Genomic DNA, 27,806 nt, shown 5'->3' on the forward strand with positions numbered 1-27,806 from the left:
GATAAAATTAGGTATACGCACATCCAAGTCTTTTTACAGAAATACACCATCAGCACGGTTCCTGTTTAACCTGCAAGATCTTATGCTGCATTTTACTAATACCTCCTACAGATTACGTTGTAACAGTGCAGAAAGTGACTTTGATTTTTTTTTTTTTTTTACATAAAACATAGCTGTACTTTGAACTGCCTTATCACTTGCCTGTTTCAACTTTACGTACAATAACTGGGTAAAACTTTATGAAGTCTTTAGCTGTATGAATTAACCTCATGGATTATGCCTGCTGTGGCGGCAGAATTATTTGTCAGCAGAATTTCTTTTCACAGCCTACTCTTATCAGAAGACAGCCACGATTACTAAGCTAAATTGGTATGTGAAACCATATGGTGTTTTGGAGCTGCTTGGTTGCTGTGGAGGATAAATAGCTCCTGACCCTAAACAGGATCTTTTTAAGAAAAAAAAGCGGTTTCCCTATGCCTTATAAGGCATGGGCAGGCTTACTCCAGTGCCGAAGAAGGGGCGGTAACGGGTTTGTGCTGCTGAGTTTTCTCCGGCAGCGGTCGCAGGCGACTGAAGAAGTTGCGCTGAAATTGCAAACGCTTCATTCCCCAGCACTTAGCAGCGAAACTCAGTGAAGAGAGGAGGCATCAGGTGAAATTAAAAAAAAACCCCAAACACTACCATTTGATCATGGGAAAATCAGGTGAGCAAATGCCTTCGTGCAGTTGGCTGTGTATTCTTACAATGTCCGTGCCTGGTTTTGTGCTTGCAAAGCGTTGCTGAAGCGTTAGTGGCTTTCCTCTGTGAAAGCTGCTTTCATTTGTGCATGGTACAGCCTGGGAGGAGCTATCTCTCTGATACAAGGCTAGATTGAAAAAGCAAGAAAAATGACTCCCCCTCCCCAACCTGCACAATGTGGACGCAGTTGTATTTTCTATATAGCTTACATTTTGTAACTGATAATAGCTTTGCTTTGCTGTATGAAATAATTATAAGCTCTATAGCTTTAAAATTATCTTGTGCCTAGCTGTCTGATAAAACTTTCCCGCCTTGCAGATAGGCAGCAGGATGCTTTGAAGGGGACGCTTTTAATCTCCCTTCCTCTGGGAAGGATTTAGACTTCAGATTTGGTTACTGTTTAACTGAGTATAGCCTTGCGGAGATCCTCAGTCTCTTGCCAGCTGCGCAGATATTCCTGAAGCCTCTCCCTGCTGCTGGCTGCGCTGTCGGTCCTTTCCCCGCTGCCGCCGTCTGTCTGTGTGCCCTGCTCTGATGGCCTTGGTTGGGGGAGACTCCTCTGAAGCTGCCAAGGAGCCCGAGGCCTGAAGAAGAGAGAGCTCGTGCCCGGGGCTTTCTCCATCCTTGTCCTGTTAGAGGCATGAGCGAAAATCTGTGCCGATCTTCTGAAATGGCTGCGAAACTGGAGGGTTTATTTTTATTCTTGTGGTTAGGACGTTATTTCTGTGACAAATCAGAGCCTGGCAGCATATTGTCTGTCCGTCCTGTGTGTAAACAGCACATATAGGACACGCTCAGCAAAACCTAGTACTTGGTTCACTCAAAAACATAGGCCTCTTCCAGAGAAACTTGAAGAAAATCTTTGTGCAGGTAACTCTTTAATGGGCCTCAGCATGGGTGTGTTGAGGTTTTTTTCCTTTCTTTAAAGGTCAGCATCCTAGATGAGATCAGAGCCATCTGCAAACGTGGCTGTAAAGGGCTTCCTGGTATGACACCCAGTCCAGGCGAAGCACCATATAGCTGCCAGGCGGAGGTTTTGGCCCCGTGTCCTAGAAGCTGCGTAGGTTTTCAAGTGGATTGGGATTTAGTAAATAACCTTACAACAATTTAAATAACTGTAGTCGCTCAGAAGTGTCAAGTTCAGCACTTCTTTGCTAATAGCATAAAAAGTACAAATACCAGATAAGTCTAGTGGCTGGACGTTACATTCGCAAAGCTAATTGGGCAAAAGCAGTAGAGATATTCCACTGCGCACCTCCTAATCCCAAAATTATTAAAATCTGCTCTTCTTTTAATATATGCACAGTCTCTGTTTGCAAATTGCTAATACAGTCATAGGGCAATTACTGTCTTTGTTATTTCCTGCACATTTATTAAGTTGTTCCACACTTAGGAGCAACAACAGAGCAGAAACTCCTTTTGCGAAGGCTTGGGCAATCTTTGCATCCCTAAGTAGTTATACAAATAGAGCTTGAGATCTAAGTACATGTTAAAAATATTTTGTCACTTGTGTCATGCTTTTCAAATCGATGGTAAGCTGGGTCCAGGTTACTGTCTTTGAGCTGTGTGTGGTATTTTTAGATGAATCATAAAACTGAGATTCTGTCCTGACAATTGGTTTATTGACTGAATCCCATCTGCCCTTTCCAGTGCACTGAAGTCTTTAAATTCCTGTCTGAGATCATTCAGTGTGGTTTGCCTCTGAATGGGCCAGAGCAGCTATTTTACAGAGTACCGCTTCCTCTGTGTTTTATGAAAATACCTTATGTTCCTACTGTAGTACTCTTGAGGACACAATGCGGGCAGGTTTCTCTATACTAGGATGTATGGAAATGTAACATCTTGGGATCTGACCTCCAACCAGGGTGCTTACTTCTCTCCTGGGTCAGAAAGACTAAGGTGGAGTTTACCTGCAGGTATAAATTTAAGGGTGCTCTAATTCACATAAAGGGAGGCCACTATTTTAGAGCAAATGTCTTCAATTTCTTTAACTTTTTATCCTCGGTAAATCTATCTTGAAGCCTAAGTATCCCCAGGCAAAGAAATCCTGCTGTTGAAAATCTCAGTTCTTTGATAAAAGCTCCCTAATAATGTGTTGTTACTAGCTGTTGGATTATATTTGAAGCAATGTTCTTTGCAAGTATCAGAGCTGGAGCCTTAGCATGGGTTTTGCTTCATTGCATAGAGCTGAGTGTTGGAAGCATCGGTACCTCTGACTCAGCTTTCTTCCTTGGAAGCTGCAGGCTGCTGAAACCAAATTCATATGAAACTCCCTCATTGGGTTTAGAAAAAACACCTCCCATGGCCATAACTCCTGCAAATGCCTCAGCCAAACACGGGGACCCCCTCTGCCCTCTCCCTGCTCTTCTCTTTTTGGACAGCATTTGGATTAGCGGGTGGTGCCGTCTCCCCTCCCCACAGATCCCGGAGAGCCCGAACCAAAAAGACCGGGGTATTTTTTGCAGGAAATGAGGCGACGGTGAGCTGGCTGCTCTTTGTCGCCCTGCGGCTGAGAGGGCCGTGTCGGCAGGGCTCTGACCCCCCTGCAGCTGTGCGGGGTTGGAGGCCGGGGTCCTGCGGGGAGCCCTCGCCCAAGAGGGGATATCCGTGCCAGCAGCTGCGGGACACGCTCGGGGAAGCAGCTGGCTGCCAGCTCCGCTCCTCCGCTCTGGAGCACGGCGGGTTCTGCTGCGCGGTGGGAGTCTCCAAAAAGGCTGGGATGGTGGCAGAAAAAAGGCTGCTAAAAGTCTCATTTCTTCCGCTTCCCCCTCCGGCCCTGCCTGGCGGGGGAAGGGAGCTCACCCCGCTCGCTCCCTAAAAACCAGGCGAAGGTGAGGGCAGGGTTATCGCCCTGTTTCTTCTGGCTAATGGGTGCAGATGCTATGAGACAGAGACAAGGATGAACTCAGTAAATACCGGCTATCTTTTTACAGAGTTTGGTTTTATTTTTATTTTCTTTTTTTTTTCCCCTTCTGCAAATGTGGGTGGGACTCCAGAGAACGGCTGGGAGTTCCCTCTGTGCTGCTTGTTGAGTCAGTACAAACATAAGGGCCAAGAAAGGCATTTGACAAAAAGAAAGGAGAGAGGAACCAACCTCGGTGCAGTTCTCCATGCTGTTTTTAATCTTCCTTAGAAGCATGTGCTGGTTTTAACTCTTTAAGATGCAGCTTTGGAGCGCAGTAAAAAGGACTCGTGTTTTCTGCAGAGCAAGCTACATCTTCAGTTGATCTGAAGTGCAAACATGTACTCTAGCATCTCGGTAGGAGACAGCCATAGCAGGTCGTAACAAAAGTACAAGCACATTAGAGAAGTGACCTGTTTGCTTTCCGAGAAATGCGATACTCACAAGCTGCCAAAATGACAAGGCGTTTCATGCCGGCTGGTTTTACAGGACCAGTGGGGATAGAGAAAATGAATTAGGCTAAACTGCGAGCAACTGAGCGCCAGCGCTTGGTAACGGCGGGGCGTTTGCAGAACATGTCGTAAATACAAGTTAGTGGCTGTTTCTCTTTACGCCAGAACCGAACCGGAGGTGTGGTGGGAAAAGGGCCTTTCAAAAATCAAGTTAATTCAATCAACCCCCCCCCACTTCTCCAGTTTTTGCATGTAGAAGACACTGATTACTTGGTTCGAGTTCAATAAATGGAAAATAGAGAAAAGTCTGCCAAAAAGAGATTGGGCTTTGACAAACAGTATTGTGGGCCCAATTTTTAGCGGTCTGTTGAACCATCAGGATTTCAGTGGGGGAGAGGAGAAGAATGCAGCAGCCATCCTGTGCAACAGTGGTTACTCCTCTTGACTGTTAGGTTAGTAGCCTGACCTCCTCATGCTCAAGGCAGATAAATACCAAAACAAGTCTGAAGGGCTCACAAAGAATAAGACAGAATGTGATGGTCTGTAGTAACCGAGATGATACCTGCCAAGATTTCCCGTGCTATAGAGTTGCACATCAAAAAACATCAGCTCTCCTTTCTGAATCCTCCAAGAAATGTTTCTCAAAAAAAAAAAAAAAAAATTAAGCATGAAGAAAGCTTTTATTACTGGAAACATTCAAACCCTTAGTTTTCTGTCAGTACAGCTGGTAGTGTGTATTTTGCCTGGATTTGAATTTGCCTCAGTTGCTGCTCTATATGCAGTAACAAAAAGTGTGAGAAAACAAGTCTCTTGATTTTAACTGCTCTTGTTTATTACATATCTCAACAGGCCAGAATGCTGTTTCAGATCACTATTTTGGTAGAGGCTGTGCTGTTCTCCAAAAGATTAGCTGGAGCATATCTACGTTACGTTTTCACAGGCAGATGTAAGCAAGTTCTGCCCAGTCCTTGAAGGTGTGAGGAGCAGCTCACACTGGAGAGAGCTGGGCTGGGTGGCTCTGCAGAGGAGGGTGAGGTGAAGCTGGGCGGGTGGACAACCCCTCCGGTTCAGAAGTGGCTCCTGTGCAAGCAGATATGAGGAGACAGTAGTAGTCTGGAGTGTGGTGGAAGAAGACAATATGGGTCTGTTTAAGGCCACCAAAAAAATTATTTAATATAATTTAAAGTTGACTGAATTGAGTTACCAGAGCGAATCTTGGCTTTGAACAGAAATTATGTGGCCTTTGCCTGGTCTCAGCTTTAAGCGTGATTGTTGCAGAGCTGCATGAAATGGTAAGTTAACTGTCCTTCTGAAGCTTTGCCATGCCACCATTGTAGGTGTGGTGTTTGGGAGCCATTTCTAACATAGATTGTAAGGGCCGTCCCCGCATACACACCTGTGTGTCACAAAGCTGAAATGGGGTTGCATGTGTTGCTGAAGTTTCCGTGCCCTGTTGTAAATGTAAATACGGGGGGCAGGGGAACTGTTTTCCATGAGACAGCGCTCATGATAGTTTGTGGTAGGCAGATGTTAAGAAATTACTGAATACATGCTTAATTATACCCTGTGCATCTGTTTGTCACACTTGTAAATTCTGTGGGCCATGGGTACATGCTGGGCACTTAGTAAGTGGTCCTCAGAAAGTGATTTGGGGTGAACTGTGGTAGAGTATAACCTGTTCTTGAATTTTCCCTTATGAAGACACATTACTAAAAGAGACCTCTCAGCTTAGAATCACAGAAGGGTTGAGGTGGGACGGGACCTCTGGAGGTCATCTGGTCCGACTCCTCTGCTCAAGCAGCGACACCTAGAGCTGGTTGCCCAGGACCATGTCCAGATGGCTTTTGAATATCTCCAAGGATGGAGACTCCACAACCTCTCTCGGCAATCTGTGCCAGTGCTCAGTCACCCTAACAATGAAAAAGTGTTTCCTGATGTTCAGACTTTGATAACTCCTACAGCTTCTACAGCTCCCCTGTATAAGGACTTATGACGGTGAGGAATGTATTTCCCTGAACTGCCCCCACAGCAAGTCACAGGAGGGGGTGTCCATGGCACAATGCTGTAGGTGTGGCACTGGCTTTCTGGAGAGATGCAAAGGGCTTCCCTTTGGAACTGCAGTCCCTGGGTGTAGGCATGTGTGTACATTCCTTGCATATACTGGGGTTTAGGTAGAATTTTACCTTCCAGGAGGTGGTGTCAGGGCAATATGCCTATCTGATCCTTTAAATATATTATATTCAGACTAGACATAAAGAAGAAATTTTTTATAATGAGGGTGGTGAAACACTGGAACAGATTGCCCAGAGAGGTTGGAGATGCCCCATCACTGGAAACATTCAAGGTCAGGTTGGATGGAGCTCTGAGCAACCTGATCTAGTTGAAGATGTCCCTGCTCATTGCAGGAGGGTTCGACTGGATGACCTTTAAAGGTCCCTTCCAGCCCAAACCATTCTATAATTCTATGAAATAAAGACCATGTTTTTCAAGATTTTGAGTTATGAGAACTGGGATTTAGCCTGTTGAGCAGGGCAATGAGAATGAGATGATGTAATTGATAGTAAATATGGGTAAAGAAAGATTTGTGTGTCTCCCTGCCTGGTCTGGGCTGCTGGATAGGTGAGTTTACACATCAGTGATCAGAAGAAATGTGCATGGTCGTATTTCCATGCCTCAAGAAGGTGCATAAATAAACATATTTGAGCATTGACCCAGCTGGCTTGGATGTCTTTGGCAGAAAAGCAAGGTGGGAGGGTATTGGAGCTAATGAGCTGAAAGCTAGTACAGGTATGGATACCCCAAGCAATGGTAGAACATATATGGTAGAGGCATAAAATGGCAGGGCATGTACCAGGAGAAGTGAGAGAGTTCTTCTACCTTTCTTCAGTTCTTCTTCGCCCAATTCTTCACTTTGCAAAGACTGGGGTTGGCACCAGCTAACAGTGCTATGTAAAATGAACTTGGCACTGGGTACCAACAAGGTTTTCTCTCTTGCTGCCCTTAGAAGCACCACATCCACAGAACACAAGAATATGCAGCATCCAAAATATGAATTAGTGACCAGCAAAAATTATTCAAGTTAGATATGCAAATGACTTAGGGCTTAGAAGAGTTGTTACTTGCTGAAGAGCATAGTATCATGCTGCTGTCATGCAAACGTTGTAGGGTGGAATTGCAACCTAACAGCTGAAGCTCAGATGTGGTAGTAGGGAAGTTCTAATTTCTGGTGTTACTCATTAATGAATACAATTGCACCTTATTTTCTTCATAAATTACTGTAATTAGAATATGATGTTGGGGAGGGAGGGAGAGAGAGACAGAGAGAGAGAGAGAGAGAGAAGAAATAGAGAAGATTGCTTCACTTTCTCTTCCTACATAGTGCGGTCAGTTCTAACACATGGAGGTTGCATGGGGCTTTGTATTTTGAAGTGTATGTACCCCAGGAATTGTGTGGCAATTAGATTTAAGAATACAAGGCCTTACTAATGAGAGGGTTGCCTTAGCCTTTTAAAAAGGGTTAACAGCTTACACATTAACTGTCTGCCAAGGTTGTCTCTGTGGATACATGGCATGATTACACTATTTAGTTGTCCTCGATGGCAGAATAGTAATAAAAATAATACCTTTGTCTCTTGTGCAAATCCAACACTGGCTTCTCTAGATATGATGAGCAGTCAGTTCCAGCCTTATGCAAGATGACCACTCCATGATAGTGATTACTTGTTGACAGGCTTGTTGATCTGATTGTTTGGAGGAGAGAGGGGTGCAAGCAAAGGACTTTTCCCCCCTACCCGCACCCTTAATGAAAGTGAGAACTTGCTTCTGTCAGTGCTCAAGACTGCTGATTAGTGTTGCTTTTTTTTTTTTTTTTTAATGCTTGTATCACAGAAGGCTGTGCTATGCAGAGCTGTGCAGTTTCCAGTTTACCAGGTGTTCCTTTTTAATCAGGGCAGTCAATTGCCTAACAGTTTATAAAAGGCCTTAAGTGAGGAAGTAATCAACACTGTCTATTACAGCAAGAATAGGATTTGCAATCAAATAGTGACATGACTAATATCATTGAAACATTATCACACTGGCGGCTTCATATTCTCAGGCAATACGCCTCAAATGGGGTATGGGGGAAAAGAGAGTGTTACATCACATGGCACAGGTAATGCAAGGTTCATTAAGTTGCCAGTTTGCTGTAGAGGAAACCCAGATAATAAAATGAGCGGGGAGTTTGCCCATCAGATTCAATTACCTCAAACATCTTAGTGCTTGTCTTGAAGCTCACCCCAGTGATAAGCAGGTGTGTAAGAAAAGTTCAGGCAAAACTGAACAGAGAATCTCCTCCCTGAAGAGGGGATCTCCTGAGCTGAAGGGAAAGTTATTTTGAGCAGCCTGATAAACACAAGAAAGTTCCAGGAAACTACTCCCATTCAAGCTCGCATCTAATTATAACCCCCAATTCCTTTCATGCCTTTAAGCAATACTTTCTCTTCTAACTTTCAGTAGGGTCATAGGATGATTCAGGTTGGAAGGGAAATAGTCTTCCAACAATTATGGTACATCCCATAAATGCCTATTGTATGGGATGGAGATGTTGCCCCTTTATTGAATTCTTGGTTCAAAGTTGCAAAAGAAGATAAAGAAATCCCTCACAGGATATAATGCTTTCTGAATAAAACATCATTTTATCTTTCCTTCCCTCCAGGATGTATACGTGATTTCATTTCTCCTGTATGTTTCCAAGCAATCAGCCAGCTTTGTTAAAGAGTACAGGGGAGTTTAGCACTGACAGAGGTCAGTTTTTAAGGCTGGAAGTGATTCATGAATTGGAGTGTCAGATCCCAGCTCCCAGATGACATATTTAGGAATAGCGTTAAAGGCCAATCTTTGAAGATGTTACTGTCAAATACACGGTGAAAGAAACACAGAATATTCACTCCTTATGGCAACTGCAGAGACAATCAGTATAAGCCTATCCTGCAATGTTTGTGTCTTCAAACCAAAGTGCAGAGTCAAAATGCAGTGGAGGCATCACTGCCATCTTTACATTTCTCATAGCAGTTAAATACCGTCACTTCTCCATTGAAGGAACACTATTCTTAGAGTGTGAAAGATTCAGCTGGGGCTAGTTTCCAGGGTCTAAGAAATATGTCAGGTCTGTTACTGAGGTCTAGATGAAAATGTGGTCATTAGAAGCTGGGATGTCTTTTACTCAAGAATTTTGTTTGTTTCCAATCTGTCAATATACTTCGAGAAGTTTGTTGAAATAGAGGTATCTTCAGTTATCTCAAACAGTAATAAAGGCCTTCTTGATAGAATTACTTTGCAGTTCCCTAAAGCCTCCAATGATTTTTCTTCACAAAGCTGTGGGAATATTAAAAGTTGTATTTGCCACATTCTCATTCCACGCTCCATTGCTGCTATCAGAGTAGGGTAAAGCAATCCTGCAGAGTCAAGGGAGGCTGAAGGGATTTCAGTATTAACACAGAGCTATAATCTGTGTTTAAATGGCTACCCAGTTACCTTTTTATGTGTTTTTTGTCCACTTTGCATTTGTGTCCTCTCCATGTATTCTTGTACTTGGCTTCTTTCTGCCTGGGTAACTAATGTTCCTCCCGGTGTTCAGGGCAGGAAAGAGCGTGGAAGGAACATGCAGTGTCCTGGGTAACATGAGTCACATTGCCAAGGCTGTTGGTATCAGGTTTTTGTGTTTACATCTCTCCAAAAGGGTGTGTCCTTTGAAGTATATGTTGTAGCTTTCTTCAGATATGTTGCTCTAGCCACTTCTAATTATTTATTTTGTGGCAAGATTGCAAGGTGCGGTCATTATCTCCACTTACCTGTAATGCACACATTGGGTGAAGAGTTGAGGCCTATGTCATGGTTCAAAGAGGGATTGAGACAAACCTAATGGAATGCTTCTGTGTAGGATTCTACATGAGATCCATTTCTTGTTGATTGCATTATGTGTTAATTATCTGAAGGCTAAATAGAAAAAAATAGTACATATGGAAAGCACAAAATTGCCAGTGAAGATTAATCCATGAACAATAGGACAGAGAGCACTGAGAAGACAATGATACTTCTAGAAATTGATATTGTGCTCTTTCATGAATCACTGGAGTGGATACTAAATTTTCATGAATCCACTGGAGTGGAGTCATAAAAAAGTATGCCTTTTTTGCTAGTCAAATGTATGCCTGGTATAATGCTGTGCGTCCTGAGTGGTGACATAATTGCCGCCCATAGCATTTCTGTTGTGTAGGTATTGGGTGGAGAGGTTTCATGTTGATTTTTTGTGGAGTATTTTGCTGTTACTCTTTCCGCAAATCATCTTGCAGCTCTGCCAGATCAGTGGAGTAGGTCCAGCTGAAGGCTGCAAAGACGATGCAGAGCAGCTAGTATTGTGGAAGACGTGTTCAGATAATTTGCTTCTGTTTTGATGTCCAAACTAAGGGAAGAACAGAGCAGGAGAAGACAAGGTTCAAAGAGGAGGCAGGAGGGATTCAGGCATGAAGATCTCTTCACTTGAGAAAGACTGAATAGATTGGCACTATTTAGAGACAGAAGATGGAGAAATAGAATACTCGGAGAAACAAATCTGATGGGAAAAGGCAAGCCAGATGCCTCTGCTTACTTTTCTATGGTCACACAAAGTTGGTCAATGAAACTGAAAGTCCAAAAAACATAACAACTGTAAGGTGTGTTCTGTACCACATCACAGCCTGGAAATTTGTCGTCATGTGCTGTCATTATCTTAACCAATGTTCCAGAAGAATCCAAAATAGAGGGAAATAATTGAATAATGAGAAGCAAGCAACTGTATCTAATGCCTTCAGTTGTTTTACTTATTAAGCTGTGTAATGATTCATGACCAAACCTAACTTCCTGGCAGTAGGAAATAATTTTTTTCTAGCAGCTTAAGCAGCCTACATGAAGGGAAAAAAGTACGTCTCCAAAGCTGTTTGAGAAGCTGTTCCCATTTGGGCGGGAGCCTGAAAACTCCCGTTAACTCTCACTTTTAATGTCTGGCTTCTCAGTGTATGGAACATTGGTAAAATGGAAAAACTTAACATGTCTTCCAAAACAAATCTGAAATACATTTGGCAGTTGGGCGTCCCTCTCCACACATCAGCATGCACGGGAGAAGCCGTGCAGAGGGAGGCGGTGAGCACATGAGCTTGAGTCATGGCAGATAAGTGTTTCTATAGCAGCCACCTTGGAGGGAAGGGGAAGATGGAGGTTCTCTAGGGACAACATAGCGGTGCCTGCCGTAGCTAGAAGAAACTCAGTTTTGTCTGTATCTCGTTGGTCTTTTTAAGTCAAAATGCCAGTACAGAACCGGATTGTGCAATACTTCTGTTAGTGGATGGACTGACAATTGACAAAGCCTGTATTCCAGTGAACTTCATTTTTTTTTAAGAATTTGAATTTGTTATTGAGAGAAAATAATTTCAATAGAAACTCTCAGAGCTTCTTTATCCACTATTTAATGCTGAGAGGATGAGATATTAAGTTTAGGTGATAACAGCCACAAGCTTTAAGAGGGTTTTGTGCAGAAAAATGCAGCCTGGAGTATGTGATGCAACTTCCAAAGCCATGTATTTCAACTTCTTTGATTTGCAGGCTGTCTTAAAATTTGCTTGCCGGAAGTGTGGATGCCTGTATCAGTGAAGTTAAGTGAACTGGCCATAGGCTTGCTTTCCTCAGTAACCTATGACAGATGCCTTAGAAACAGGCCATGACCCCGCATGATAGAGCAGATGAGAGGTTTAGGACTCACAGTGAGCTGTGAGCGATGGTAACAAGAGTGATGGGACAGGTTTGTTAGCAAGAGGCTGTGTGGGTGCTTAAACACCACAGTGGAGGTGCCCGTTTTGTTTGATAATATGCAACTTGTGACACACAAAACTGAAGGAAAACCTAAGAGGAGGAAGGTGGTGGGCAGATCTCATCTCACTCACTCACAGGATTCCTGTTGCTGAATTCTTAGCTGTCTTATGCCAACAATTTTATACCAAAAAAATCTAGCCTGAAAGCATGCTGATGGAGAATATATTAGATATATCTCCACAATGACAATTTGGTCTGGAAAAGGACAACCCAGCTGCATCTGTGTTCAAAAAGTTTAAGGTACTGCATGAAACAGTAATGGCTTTCTATGCACATTGGATATTGAGATTATCTTAGGCTGTCATATTATCCTAAAGCTGTTGGGGAAACTGGAGAGAACTCTGCGAATAGCTGAAAGCATGAGCATGGGTTGGGTGATCATCATTTCTCCCACCCAAAAAGTTATGAGAGCAGTATGTGCAAACTAACAGCTCTACTGTGGGAAAATGCATCAATACAAATAGCAGAACAGCGTACACGCTAATAAAGGAGAGAATGCTTGATTATAGTTGCTAGGATTGAGTAGTGAGAGGAAGTTGAGAAATCTAAAGTTAGTAAGAGGAAACACTTTCTAGTCATGAGGTCTGTTTGGGCTTCAAAAGTGTCTTACAAGGAAAATGAGGGTAATAATAGTGCTAATTAGGATATTCAGAAATGAAGCTGATGAATCATTAAGAAATGTAGAAACCTGTGTCATAGTAAAAGCCGAGTAAATACTCAAAGATGTATTGGCCTGTTCTGAAACTTCAGCAATATAGAGAGAGTGAAAACTGTCTTTCTGTTTTGAAGATGCTATTCATACCTCTCTAACTTCCCAATACCCTGTTTCAGGTTCCAAATTTCTCTTAAAGCAGCAAATTCCACAGGGTGACCAAGGACAGAAATTTTTTTCCCTCTCAATCTTGGGAAAAATCAACAAAGTCATAAAAGGACGTAACATGAAATTGCTGTGAAAGTGAATTGCACTGTGACTTGTTGCTTGTCCTCTGCCTTGCACTGCGGAAAGTCCCAAGTTTACTGGGGTGCAAACAGGAGCTCTTTTAAAGCTTTGTAGTAACTTTGGAATTCAGATAGTTATTGAATACACTCTAGCACAGGGGGGAAAAAAGTCATCCCCAGCAGTCATTTCTTTCCTTACCACTTGCTATTTGTGAACAATTATTTGTCTTGAGCCAAATAAAGGTGGATTTTGAGATTTCTATGAATTTGTACTGTATAATGAACAAAAAGAAAGGTGTATGTTTCAAAGTATTTGCATAGTTCTACACATTTTAGTATCTCTCTTTTCTTTAGGTGGTGTCTTGACTAATACAGTAAGTTCTTGCATGCAGTAACAGTAATTTGCATTTTTAGAGCATCTCCTGAAAGGACATATTTGTCATTTACTCTGAGACTTCTTTGCTATAGTGATGCAGTGAGCTGAAATCTTAAAATGAACGTCAGTCAAACAAACCTTAAATCACCTTGCTATTGAGGAAAGGAATAAGGTTCACATTTTTCTTCAACCTGTAGTATCATCCCACTGGGAGTGTCTCTTAGAGTTAGTTCCTGGATGGAAGGCATTAACAGTTGATTTCATCCTACTCCCAGGTAATGAGGGTTGGATGCTGCTGTTCTTCAGGCTAGCCTGCACCACCATCTTAGCCACAGGGTATGATTTTTCCATCTTCACTGATGTCTGTATTTGACAGACCTTTCCAATTTTTTTGATGTGATTTCAGCTTCCAAACAATTTGCTGAAGAAGTCTTGAAAGCACACAATGACTACAGGAAGAAACACGGAGTGCCCCCATTAAAACTCTGCAAGAAGTTAAACAGAGGAGCCCAACAGTGAGTTCAGTCCTTTCTTTTCTCTAATGAGATTTGTGACAGTTTTATCTATCAGGTTTGACTGTGCATACTGCAAAAATATTTGCCTTTTGACGTGCTGATATTCAACGAAGGCTTACTGGGTGGAAAGTGAGGAACTCTACTCCTTCCGTCTCCCTACCCAACTCTTTTCACCCCTTCTTTCTCTATCACATAGCATGAGCTGGTCACATGGGCACTTCTGTGGTCACAACTGTATAAATCTTTCTTGCACCCTTTTCCAGACGTGGGCTGCATCGGCCTACACCAGTGTGTCTCCTCTGAAGAAAGTAGTTGCCTAAAACATGTTTCTCCACCACCTCTATCAGATAATGGATTGTCATCTGCAGGAGAATATCCACTGCTGCTGAAATAGTGGACAAAATAACCTTTTTCATGGTTGGAAGTGACAACTGGTATAAGATCAGTGGAATCAGGGGGAAGTAATTTCAGATCAAATCATCTATCTCCCTGCCCCAAAAAGCAAAATCAGTATACATTGTTCTCCAGTCTGTCGGGAGGGACACATCTTAGCTCTTCGCCAGTGCTGAAGACTGCACAACTTCTTGTCAGTCTAATGTACAGCGGATCCACCTTCCTGCTGTCTGATTTAAGCCTGCCTTACAGAAATTTGAGTCCGTTACTGCTTGTCCTCTTTGCTGCAGACATGACTACTAGATTATTTCCTTTCCCTTTACAACAACCTTTTTCAAAGTAGATTTGAAAGTCTTCCATTTTTTCAGGGTGATCCTCACAGTAAAGAGGAGATACCTGAAGGAGTAAATGCTGATTAAACTGTTCAGAAAATAAATGTCTTTCCATAACAGCTAAATAGTGGCCAGTTTGACCCCTGCAGGCATGAGATCTCATCTCCCATTAGGCTTTCTACTGTAACCATGCAGACTTCTTCGCGCCAGCTGGCTGGGAGCCGGAGAGGCTGTAGCCTTTCCAGAACCTGACTGACTGTCCCAGCGTGGTGCTGCGCTGTCACACAGATGCACCAGCTCCCGCACTCCTAGACCAGAGATCTCTGCCAGGTGTTGTGCTGTACAATGCGCCATGTACATGGTTTGTGGAGATGCCCTCTGGCAGCGACAAAAATCTGATTGTTTTTATTTTTTCAGTTTTTTTCTTGAGGCACCACGATAACTGGATACACTATTTCTAAGAGATGGAATGTCAGTGACTCCTCCACATACCTTTGTAATCTGCTGGGGTTTTCCTTCTGTTCTTCAAAGGGTTGTTTTGTTTCTGTTTTACATGATGCCTCACAATGAAGAAGACATTTCATTGACTTGTCAATAACACTTGTTGTGTCTCCAAAATGCTACAGATGGTTTGAACAAGTCAACTTGTATGAATAGTTCAGATTATTCTGTCAAATATGCATTGCTCCACATTTATCTCTAAGTGTGCTATTGCCCTTGCTGGGTATTTTTAGGTCCTTCTGAAATTCCTCACAGTCCACTCTGGTCTCAGCTGACTTTCCCCACTGTGATGAATAACAATAGGAAACCTTTGGTTGCGGTCTGCAACTTAACTTGCAAGAATTAAAAGACACATGTTCACACTGGTGAAACTGGTTGATAGCAAGAAGCAGAAATGGTTTAATCTGAATAAAAGACATGAAATATAAGAAATCTCATATTTGCCAGGACAGATTTTGCTTAATCTTAAATCCAAAGAAGAGCTTCACCTTTTCTTTAGGTATAACTGATATCTTTGTTGGTATATATTTGCTGTATCTCTGGGTATGTTTCAGTGCTTCTCCATCTGTGTTGAAAATGGTCTGTTTCCTGCTATTTTCAGTTCCAATAATTGCGACAGGTTAGATGAACTAACTATTGGATCCCTGCTTTAGCATGAGATGAGTCACCCTCAGCAGGTGTCTGTTTATCTCTGACTGTAGTGAACCATAGGGTGATGATCTCAGATGCAAATCTCATGCTTTCAACTGCCTGAGCTAGAGAGAATTAATCACCCTTTGTCTCAAATCCTTGGCAACTTCGTCCATGTGCAGTGTGTGCTTTGTTGCAGTCTTGCCTTTTGCTTGGGATGTGGGAATCCTTGAAGAGAAAAATTACAGGACCGTAGTGTTACAGGGCATGAAGGATCATCTAGAGATCCTCTAGTTCAGGATCCAGCAGGCTGGAAACTGACAAGTTTTCATTATTTCTAAATTAATGGACTTAGCTAAATACTTTTTTTGTTTGTATCTTTTGGTGGGAGGATTAGAACAGAAGGAAATGAGAACCTAACGACTGAAGTACTAGATTGGGCCAAAATATTCAGCTGGACAAATTTCCTGTCTCTGGCAGATGCCTGTAATTCATGATTAGGGAAGGAGTAGCAGAACAAAACCAATGTGGTGATCCTTACCCCATTATCTTCTCCAGGAAATCACAGATTTCTCCTGGAAATTACGGTTTTCCTAAGCAGTAGGTTGCACCCCTATTTTTTTTTGTTGCTGTTGTTTAATAAGCCCTGAAGATTGCCCCCCACATACACACACTGTAAATTTGTTTAGCTCATTTTCAAACCCACATGTGCGTTGGTGTCTGCATCGTCCTGTGGCGATGCACTCTGCTGCACAGTGTGGAAATAGTGCTTTGTCTTACTTGACTTTTAAATCTATGACTTGATTATTCTGTGTGCTGCCTCCTATTTCTTGTGCCATGAGAAATAACAAGTGGTCTTTCCAATTTCACTGTCTCTGTACTGAAGCCTTTCCAATGTTGAATAAAGAGAATAATTGTTTTACACATGATGTTCTTCTTAACCCTATTGTCATAAGACAATACAACACATCCCATGCCCTCACACATGTCAACTTCTATAGAAACAGTGCTTATCCCTATGTCGGTGTACACAGTTGTTGGCTCAGATACTCCATGTGGTCCCCTTCTCTTCCGTACCGCTGCCTGGCACATTGCTCTTGTTTTGCATTTGACTTTTTTTCATTGTAAAAGTAGGGTTTTTTTACACTTGCTTTGACTGAATCCTCACTTTGGTCTTTTTTTTTTCATCTCACTGAGAACATTTAAGCTACTCCCGTGAAGGGCCTAGAAATGTCAGGAGGTGACACCTGTAGCAATTGCTGCAGGTACTTCCCCTTCCACCAGCAGCTGCAGCTAAGGATGGTCGGTGGATTTCCAGGTGCTGGGCAGAACATGGTGGGGGGAGATCTGCCCTTTGATTTCTTCTAGGCCCTTTAGAACAGTGACACAGGTGCTCACAAAAGGCAAGGAAAATGTCCTCTAGGCCTTCCCTTTGCCTAACTGCTAGACCTATGTAAACTTACAGCATCCTGGTTTCAGCGCTTTGCAGCTGAGTAACTTGGCCTAAATCATTATCTTCCAGCAAAATTCCTTGCTTGCATCTCCTCCTCTTCCTCCTGTTCCTCCTCTTCTCTGCTTACTGTGGCTGTAGCCCATGACTCAATGTGTGGATTCCTTTGCTAGGTATGCAGAAGAACTGGCTACCACGAGGGTCCTCAAACACAGCTCTGAGTCTGCTAACGGAAAATGTGGAGAAAATCTAGCATGGGCATCCTATGATCAACCAGGTAAGCTTTCTTCTCTTGCTGTCTCACAGACACTGGATAAATGGCTTGTCTCGTGTATTTTGAGCTCAGAGCATCTGGTTGCAAGAGTACTGGATCCTCCACTTTCAAAATGTGTCCTTCACAGCCCAGCTCAGCCCAAGCTCCATGGGGTCAGGGTGGTGATACACACTCACCTATGTGTACTGAGACCAAGGAGCACATGTAGGCATGGAGAGGGTGAGGGACTGTGGTAGTGTGCTATGTCCCTGTGGAGGTAGGACTTGGCAGCTAGGCTGCTCCATATGTCCCCGTGGTGGAGCTGTCTTGAGTGTTACTTGTATGTCCATGGGAGGAGAGAAAGAAGCCGTCAATGCCCTGTACTTCACCTTTATCCTTAGATTGTCCCAGCCTAAGAGAGGGCTGACCACAAGCCAGCTGTGGTGAGGAAGGTGGAAAAATGCCCATTGCATGCTACACAGCAGTTCCTGTTTGTGGGGGAAAAACAGGAGGGCAGACACCAAAGTGACAGAGGGTAGTGTTTTAGATATCTATCTCTTCTGCTCTGTCAGCAAACAGGCTTTGAACCTTTTTCCATACCTTCATTTTTGAAATGGTCCATATATTTTCTGATCATAAATGTAACACGTAACTGGCAGCCTTCGGTTTGGATGTCCAAGGAGCTGAATTTTGGCCAGGCTGACAGCCAGCGGTGTGCCCTCAGTCAGAGCGATGTTCAGCAGGCTCTTCCCTCCTGCCTCCTCCAGCAGGCAGGGCTCATGCCTTAGCCTGCTGAGACAGCAGGTGGGATGTATTAAAAGTCACCATTTGCTTGCTTTATTCCCATCTACCCCTGGAATTTCCAGCAAGCCTGGGGGAGGAGAGAAGCTCATTTCTGCAGGCTGAACACCCTGCTTGAAGGACCTGAAAATTTTAGTAAGTGAGTTTTAGACTCAGGGACACTGCTCGGTTCCTCTGCAAGTGCCAACTCTAGTCCCTAATGGGCATTTTTTCATGTTGAAAAAGAAACCCAGGGTGGAAAAATACAATTTGATCTACTCATATTTGGCATTCTGTCCATTGCAAGAGTCTGAGGCGAGGGTTCAGAGCAGCATGGGAAAACGCAGATGTACGGCAAAGTTTGCACAGCGGCTATGACTCACTGACTGAGCTTACTTCTTTCTTCTTGTTTGTGCTAATGGCCTGTGCTCCTTCCCCCAAGGTTAAAGCCACAACATTCCCATTTAGAGAGCTGGAAACAAAACATACGAATCCTTCCATGAATTTTACAATGCCTGTTTGTTCTGGATCCCGTTTGTTTTCTTCAATGTACTGTTTCCACATATAACTTGCCAGTTTTGAACAACTTTGTTGCTATTTTTTTATCTACAGGATTGCATGTCTTGCTGAGAAAATTAAGCTACATCCTCTTTTGTTCTGTAAAACACTTGTACATTTCCTATGTAGCAAGATCATTCAAAGTACCAGAATGAGAAAACTAGTTCTTCAAAGAAAGTTATTCTCTCATCTGGGCTTAGTCTTCATCTCTGTGGAGTTGGTTCATTCTTCTCCTTTTTCTCATGTAGTTCCCTTTGGATAGTTAATTTGAACCCTGCTCAATGAGGCTGAGATTTGTATTAAGGCATCCATTCAAGGGTTTAACAAAGGCAGGCAGTGTCTTCCAGTTTCTTTCCCAGATAAAGCAAAACTCAATAAACCTCCAGCATACTCTGTATTCTCTCTAAAAAAGTGATGCTATTGTTTAGTTTGGCTCTTACTGAGTTCTATAATAATGCCAGGAGATGTATTTCTTGTTTCAGAGAAGATTTAAGCTTTCAACTAGAAGAGCCTTCTAGTTTGACCCCTCTCCTGGTACAAGAATACCTAGAATTGTATTCAGGATTTGAGAGTTACATAGCCTAAAGCTATCACTGGAAATATGTTTATCCCTGTAATCCAAGAAATAGTTGACAGCTGTTTCCTCCCTCCGGCCCTGCAGGAACTGCTCCGTGGCAGACCTCTCTTTGTCTGTGTTCAAATAAGTGAGCTGTCATCTGCCACTAATGCGAGAGACCGCAGCCTGCCTTGGCAGCTGTAGTATGTCAGGCTTCTCAGGATGCCTCATCTCATTTCTCATGTGTCGGGGGGCTGAAGGCAAGCACTGGACAACTACATTCTGGTTGGGACGGCTGGTGTGGTCGTGAAGAACGTGCCGTGTTGCCTGTGAAAACACGGCAGCTTATGAACTCTAGAGAGTTCGTAAGAGAAATTCACTGTATGTTGTCACCCAGATCCGTTATGGGAGGAACCTGGGTCTGCCTGCAGATCCAGACTAGTGGCCAGAGGGGCACAGAGACCCTCTGCCCCGGCTCTGGAGGAGCATGCTCTGACCGAGAGCCTGCCTTGATGCATCTCTTGCTGTCTAACACCAGGCTCACACAGTACTGTTAAACAAAATAAAGTAAAATAAATAAGGACCTGCATGAGGAAGGCTGGAAGTAGAGGATTACTTCCTAAAGCCATTAGTATGACTTCAATCTAGGTAGGTATTTTATTTCTGAGGCAAATTTAAATCTACCTCTACCTTCTTTCCCCTCAGACTGGTGGAAGGAAGGTTGTGATAACAAAAGCTAGAAAAACTTTTGAGGAAAATTCTGAGGCTTGGGATACCTAGTTTTTAAGTAGGTCGCCATAGTGGTGCCCATCCTCGCACAGAAATATGTCCTGTGGGATTTTATTAGAATGTTTTTAGCAACTTAGTGGGATTACTTGAAGATTTAAGGATTCTTTAGCATGAGGAGAAACAATAAGGCTGGGCCCAGAGAAATTAAATGTTAGTGGGAGCCGAATATAGTAGTAGGGCTGCATAGCTTTGTGCCCCTAGTAGTGAGGCTGAAAGTGTATTCCCAGCCCTGCATGCACAAGCACACATGTACAGCGTGTACATGTGTATATATGCAGACAGCCACACAGATCAGCACAGACAGATGCAGTTCGCATTCACATAAACAGCACCAGTGGCCTCATCCTATTCCCCTTTCAGGCTGATCACAATGAAGTCTGTTATTGCAATATATATAAATAAAATAAGATATACATATAAAATACATTTTTCCAGTAATGTATTCATATATATATGTGTATATTTTTATAACATCAAATAATATATATAATATAGATATTTCAGAAATGGAAGTAAAATTCTAGTGTGGATCAGACCCTCAGCCCGCCCAGTAGCTGCCCCTGTATCCCAGTCTCCCCAGCTGCTGGCACCTGGATGTACAAACCCCTGAGGCTGCACTTCCACTCCAGTTGCTCGTATGGCGTGAGATACAGCGCATCTCGCACGCACACACACACAGTTCCCCGGCTGTCGGCCAGGACCACCCTTGTCCCTGCGATGGCCGTGAGACAACAGGACAAGTGATGAGATGCAGGGCATGGCCAGGCAAAGAGTACTGACACCTGTTTACGTGCAAGAGGCCCCTTTCTATCTCTCTACCCTTCAGAGAGTGGCACCAGCAGAAAAACTTTACACCAGGACTGTTAATTCTGTGTATGGACTGACCTCATACGGTCGATCCTCTGACCGTATGAGGCAGCTTAAGGCACAGTCAGTGTGGCCACGTTACTAGCTTGCAGCTTGGGTAAATAAAATAAAATCACTGTGCTGATTCTGGACCTAATCTTGGGCAGAACTATATATAAGGATTGGGTACTAATTCAAGGATTGTTTTACCACGTTTTTGTGCGATGTAGGTATGTCCAGAGAGTCACGGTACTGATGAAACTCATTAGAGCAAGATTCAGCCTGTTCCGAAATGAACATCTAGTAAGTCTAACCGAGCAGGTCATCAGTCAGCTATTGCTAGGAGAAGGGTGGAGTCAAACTGTGTTTCCATAAAGTGTTGAAACTGTGAATGTGGTTTACAGCAATGGAAACAGGAAGGATATTTTTAAAAAAATAGCGGTCTAGTAATTGGTTCTGCAAGGGGAGCCACAGAAGAGAAGTTGCAGTGCTGACTGTAGGACAGATGTGCATGCTTTTTGATAGAAGTAAACTTCAATCATTTCTGTTATAATCAGAAATGAGGGGGGGGAGTGAGATTTCTTTTCTTTTCTTTCCTTCTGATTGAACTGCATTTTGAACAATAACCAACCCCTGTTTTGGGGGGAGTGGGAACTGTTTTCAGTGAAACATTCAAATGCAAGGGAAACAGACACTAAATATAACTGCATCACTTCTTATTCCTTAATAATTTGAAATGGAAATACTGTGGTCAGTTCTCTGAACCAGCAAGTCTCAGCATGCAAGTTGCTGCTAAAGCAGATAGGCTCAGTGCTCTGCTGACCTCTCTGCTGTTCTCTCTCGGCTCATTTTCTGTAGGCCCTGGGAAGCCCAGGGGTCAATGGGCTCAGACAAGAATTTTCCCTTAGTCCCCTGGGTATCAGCTGTCACTCTGAACACTGGTTTGGCTTGTGTCCCTCCACTGCATTGTTTACTGGTCCCCAAGGGGCAAAGAATCAGAAGAAAAGTATTTCAGAGGAAAGAGAGCGTGTTTAATCACTAGGTACCTACCTGCCTTCTCCCATGGTAATAACTTCCACGTAGGGACCCCCTCACCTCCTGCAGCATATGACAGATAAAATTCATTCCGTTTACTTCCAGGACACTTCTTTAACACAATTTCAAGACAGCTTCTGTCAGAAGTTGCCTAGTCCTTTGGTCCCCTTCTCTTTTGCCAGGAACAAGTCTTTAATTTCTTGCAGCTGATGATGCAATGACTCTTACAATTCAAGGAGGATGAAAGCAATGCCATATAATGATAACCTGATCCTGCACATGAATAACTGGAGCATAGCTATCAGCTTCTAGGCTTTCACTGACTGGCTGCAATAAGTTGCAAGCTTTCATCCCTGAAGGCTGGGAATGAAAACATCATAGATAGTGCTACCCAACTATGCCCGTTGTCTTTCACGTACAGGATTGAGGTATTCTTACCTGATGCCATTGCCATCTCTCTTAAAGTGTTATGAAATTTTCATATGACGGTATTCTTTAAATTAAAAAAGAATGTTATTATGAAGAGATACCATGTTTGTCAAAACTTCCATGTGTCTTGCAACATTTCCATTATGGACATTTTAAGTTCTTGTCATGTGGAGCCTAGGTACACTTCTTAGACCTACAGTAAGCAGAGTGGGGATGACTTTCTCTTGCACTGCTCTTTATGCTATGTCACCCTGATATATTAGTGGAGGAAATGAAGTGCTGGTAGCAGTGGGAATGCAGTCCTACATCTGTAAAAATACTACTTACTTAAGTGACTATAGTCACTTAAGCACATGTGCACACAAAATACACGTGCTTCCGAAGATCTGACATGTCTGCAGTCACATTCTGTACTTCTGTTCCACCCAGCTTGCCCCAAACACATCTACATCCTTCACAGCTTTGAAGTCTAGGGTGGAACAGATGGTATGTTTGGGTTGGGGTTTTTTTACTATGTGCTTTTTCTTTTCCCCTTGAATTGCATAAAGATTGCTTTTTGCACATTTTTCAGTCTTCATTTTGGCTTTAGTATGAGTAACAAATTAACAGACATTTTATTTGCATTACAGACTTCAGCCATAAAACAGGTCTACAAGGTTTGTTGTTTGGTGCCAGGAGAGCAGGGAAGAAGGAACCTATTGTTATTCCTGAAACATCTACTTTGGGAAGCAAGAGAGATTTTGCTACCTTTTTATGTAGAAAATGTAAATTGACTCTACTAAGAGAGCACCGTTCCTTACAAGCAGTGTGGCATAGATAAGTTCATAGTACTTTCAGTTCGCAAACCTCTCAAAAGATGGCATTTCATTCAATATTTTCCTTTCAGTGACAGCCCTGACAGCCAGCTTGCCAGGCTAACAACGCCATCCTCTTAGCAGACTGCGCTCATAAAGCAACTCAAGTTTCAAGGAGTTAACGGCTCGGTGTCTGACTTCTAGAACAGTGCAAGTTTAAGACTTTTTGCTGCAAAATAGCAAAACATGAGTCATTGCTGTTCTGTAGCCAACAGTCCAGCAGGGACCAGCGTTCTTCATGACGGTAGGCTTAACAGCATTGGCAGCTTGCTATGAAATCAACTGGCCTTGCATTATACTTCCTGGAATGCTAAGCAGAAATTTCATTACTGATGTAGCTCAGGGAAAAACCTGCCCCCTTCTCCCCCTACAGTGTTTGACACAAGAATTTCCTAACAACCAGTGATGGAAAAGAAGTAACATTTGACTTTTGAGTGCATAGCTTCTGCAAGTTCTGGTCTGCGCTCCTGCCCTCTGTGCTGCCTGTTCCACCAGATCCGTTGCAGATTATCAGAATCTCCTCCTTTCTATCAGGTTCCTTAATGGTTCAACAGAAAACAAGGATTATTTCTTTGGCAAACATCAACCTTAGAGACCCACAGGCATGTAGTACTACATCACCGGCCATAGTCATAGTCCTTATACAGCTGTGGTCAGTGAAAGCCTTTAATGAAGGCGCTGGACACAAGAACTCCTCATAGCAGCAACTCCTTGGCATGTGTATTTGAGGTGTCTGACTGTAGTACCCTGAGTTAGAATGCCTTAGATGGACATCCACAATGGCTCAAGTGCTAAGTAAGAACCACTGAAAAATAAATGCACTCAGAAATTTGAAGTATTAAATGCTGATGAGAACATGGAAAACTGGAGGATGTAATTTTTCTTTGGTTTGCTTGGAGCTGTAAGGGAATATCCTCATACACCTGCATGCACAGGTGGGAGGCCTCCCTGTAGAAGAGGTCCCTGTGCCCTTTAGCTCAGAAAATCTGGCAAGGCTCTCTTAAGTCTTTTCAAACATGTTCCAAGAGGGAGGAGCTGCCAAAATCTGTATGTAGAAGCTTAATGGCAGGAGCACTCATCCAAGGTGAGGGAGATGTGTCTTCACTACCTTCCAGGGTGAAAGTTACAGAAGGTTGTGGGCAGAAAAAAAATGTAAACTCAGTGTGTTATGTTGCCAGATGATTTCTTTGAGGACTAAAGGGATTTCTGCCCCAACGCGATCCAAATGCTGTGCCACACACAGAGACCTCTCTTGTCCAAAGTTTTTTCCAACTTCAAAATTGTAAAGTTTTAACTTCAGGTGAGAATTAGTGGGTGGTCCAGTTGCCTGATCTGTTGGTGATAGTATATCACTCTTCATCAGCTCTGTCCTACCAGACGAGCACCTTGCTGCAGGGATCTTCCCTGAACGGGATGAACTCTACCTGGTTCTACAGCTGTTTCGCGGGTTGCCTGCCCAGGCTTTGCGCCAGGCTGTGCCGGCCATGCAGTCCCTGGCGCTCCGGCAGAGGAACTGATGGACCACCTTTGTGTCGAGCAGAACTCAAGTCACCGGTGGCATTAGATGCTTAAGAAAAAGCATGGGACTAATTAGTAACTGAGTAGCAACAGCTATTGCAAAACAATAAATATTTGGTAAGTTGCATGTACTACCACGTTACCTACATTTGAAAAACTCTTTTCAGTAAAAAGACTCTTTCTCCATGTTTCCAGAAGTTCTTGCCAGCTATTAACAGAAGATCTTGCTGGCCAGGCTGTAAGTGAGCGACACTTCTGTGTTCATGTCATGATTCCACAGCAGATTTCTTTTGTCTTTCAGGAAAGGATGTGGCTGACCGATGGTACAGCGAAATAAAAAATTACAGCTTTCAAAACCCAGGGTTTTCTTCTGGGACAGGTAAGTTCAGACTGGGCACTGTTTCTTCAACAACACAGATTTATTTTAAGAAATTGGCTAGCCAACTTGTTTCGGTATTTTTCAAAAAAATACCTTTAATTCTTTGAAAAACACTAGAGGGTGAAAAAAATTAGAATTTCCCCAAAGTTTTATGTTAGAAACTCACAAAAGGGTAAAAGAAACTGAGAAATGAGGAAGTAAGCAAAATTTGTTTTGTTTTGTTTTGTTTTGTTTTTATATTGTATTTTTCTTTTGACTCCAAAGTTTTTAAAAGGCAACTTATTTCTAAGGGAAATTAATTTGTAGAAAATACTACATTGGAATCATATCTCTTACTAAATGTACTGTGCTGTTGTTTACATTGCAATGTGTCCTCTACCAAGTTATATCACTCCAATCACAGAGAAAACTTCAGATGTAATTTAGAGATCAGCCACAGGCAATTGACTGCATATTGACAATCCGGTGTGGAATGAACATGAGAACATTGTTCCTTGAATAACACTCAAGCAAGAGATGTGCCTGAGCTGGTTTCAGATGAAGAGACTCATGGGTTTCTCCCGTGGGATTTGTCTATGCATAGAGGGAACAACTGACAGAGTAGCACAACTCTGTCAGTGGCGACTGTAACGACGAGGCAGAAGCAGCCACAAAACCAGTATTATTTTGAGCAGTTGCACATGCAGACACATGGGGGAGTATGAGATGGTCAAAGCGAATGAATAGTAGTCACTGTCAGAACTGCTGTTCCTGCTGCAGGGAGCGAAGACCATGATGTCTCTGTTGACTTTTATATCAGATACTCTTCAAACTATTTCTGTCATGATTCTCTTACTAGATATTCTTCCTTGGCTATAGGACGTGGAGCTGGGAATAGTAGCGTGGAATCAGATCAGATCAGGCTTTTTCAAGACAAAATGCTCGATGTAGTTTTCTTTTCACATCCTTATCTTGTTCTCCTGTTAGAGAAAGAAAGAGTTTTGTATTGTTCTTTGTTTCCCCGCCCCTCACATGTTAAAGGGAATGGTATAGGTTTAGTACCTAAAATGAATGAATGAATGAATGAATATGTTTATCTCTCTCTTTTCAGGCCATTTCACAGCAATGGTTTGGAAGAACACAAAAAAGATGGGTGTCGGAAAAGCATCTGCTAGTGATGGCTCTACGTTTGTGGTGGCTAGATATGATCCAGCTGGAAATGTAGTGAATCCAGGCTATTACGAAGAAAATGTCCTTCCTCCAAGAAAATAACTCTTTTTTTAGAGGTAGTCTTTTTGCTTAATGACAAGTGAACTTGGATTTGGACATAACAGTGTTTGAAATGAAGTATGATTTAATGAAATTTCCTGTTTGATACTGCTGTTCACTTCTCATTACGGAGGAAGCAATTACATGTTGCTTGAGTTGATCTGCACACTAGGTCCCTGTTGTTTCTGAGGGGGCTTCAGTCTATTTGAGGATGAAGTATATGCAGCATTTCTGAAGGGTAAAATTTGTAAGGGTGGTTTTTTTTAATAGTTTGCATGAACTCGTTGTCAGCATGTGAGTAAGCACATGTCGGATGTCTTTTTTTAAACAAGCAAATTTATAGCTTTCTGTAAACTGAAGATACCAGCTTGTAATTATATCACATACTCCCAGTTTTCCAGTATTTTTTCATAACTGTAACTTCTTTGCTCTATCTATACCTCCTGCTACTGTGGGGCCTTCTCTCTGCAGATGGAATATATGCAAAACTTCCTGTATGAAAGGTATACATGTAAAATGTAGTGGCATTCAGACCTATGTGTTTTTATTAACATGATCTCATGGAACACTAAAACGTTGCTGGCAAAATTGTATCCATCAAGTAAGCCATAACTAATGCATGACCTGAAAGCTACTAAAATTATTTAAATCCCAGCATTACATTTTAAGTGCCAATATTTAAAATCTATTTGAGATGAGTGTGTTTCAAGTTCAAACTCCATCTTACAGTTTACACTGTGTACATTGTCTCATAAGTATGTACATTGTCTTATAATCAAATATTTTACTTCTGTTACAGAAAAGTAAGATACTACTTTTTCTCTTAGATATTTATGCACAAAAAAAGGTTCTTTGATGGAGCACATTGGATTTTATTTCTCAATAACTTATTCTTTTTTCCTAAGGAATATCTTCTGCAGGTGTCACGCTATACAGACAATAACATTCCCAAATCCTTTTGTCTCCTTTAATAATGTCACAGCAGGAGGTATTCACATGGTCATAATTAAGAGACATTTACTCTTTGTTCATATAGTTCAATAATAGTAAAAGTATTTCACGCGCTGGATTGATGCTTTGAAAAAATTCAGATTGCATTTCCTTAAAAGCAAGCAAGCAAAAACCTTGAGGACACTTTTTTCTCTTATGAAATGTATGTTGGGCCATTTTGGCCAGGTTCATATACTGTGCTTCAATTTGGGATTTTCTTTTCTTTGTAAATGTTTCTTTTGACTTCTGCTGAGATTCTGTATACCAGAATTTGGTTCATGAGGAGTGCCATTACAGAAACACTTCTTTTTGTTTACACAGTTGTAATAAACTGCACTGTTACAGCTTGATTATATGTCACTGTGATGCTGTATGTTACAATCTTTTTGCTGTAACCAAGAATTTAACACATATAATGAACATCTGAAAATTAAATATTTTTGAATATGAATTACTCAA

The 27,806-nt window shown here is 42.4% G+C and overlaps 1 protein-coding gene across 1 annotated transcript; it reads left to right on the plus strand.

Moving 5' to 3' along the window:
- GLIPR2 (GLI pathogenesis related 2) lies at nucleotides 1-27,806 on the plus strand. Its single transcript, XM_075744587.1, has 5 exons — nucleotides 1-703; nucleotides 13,698-13,806; nucleotides 17,286-17,389; nucleotides 25,032-25,109; nucleotides 26,200-27,806. Exons 1-5 carry the CDS (start codon nucleotides 691-693, stop codon nucleotides 26,358-26,360), a joined length of 465 nt encoding a protein of 154 aa, XP_075600702.1. The 5' UTR covers nucleotides 1-690; the 3' UTR covers nucleotides 26,361-27,806.

Source organism: Balearica regulorum, chromosome 2, assembly GCF_011004875.1.
Source record: "Balearica regulorum gibbericeps isolate bBalReg1 chromosome 2, bBalReg1.pri, whole genome shotgun sequence".
Classification (NCBI taxonomy): domain Eukaryota; kingdom Metazoa; phylum Chordata; class Aves; order Gruiformes; family Gruidae; genus Balearica; species Balearica regulorum.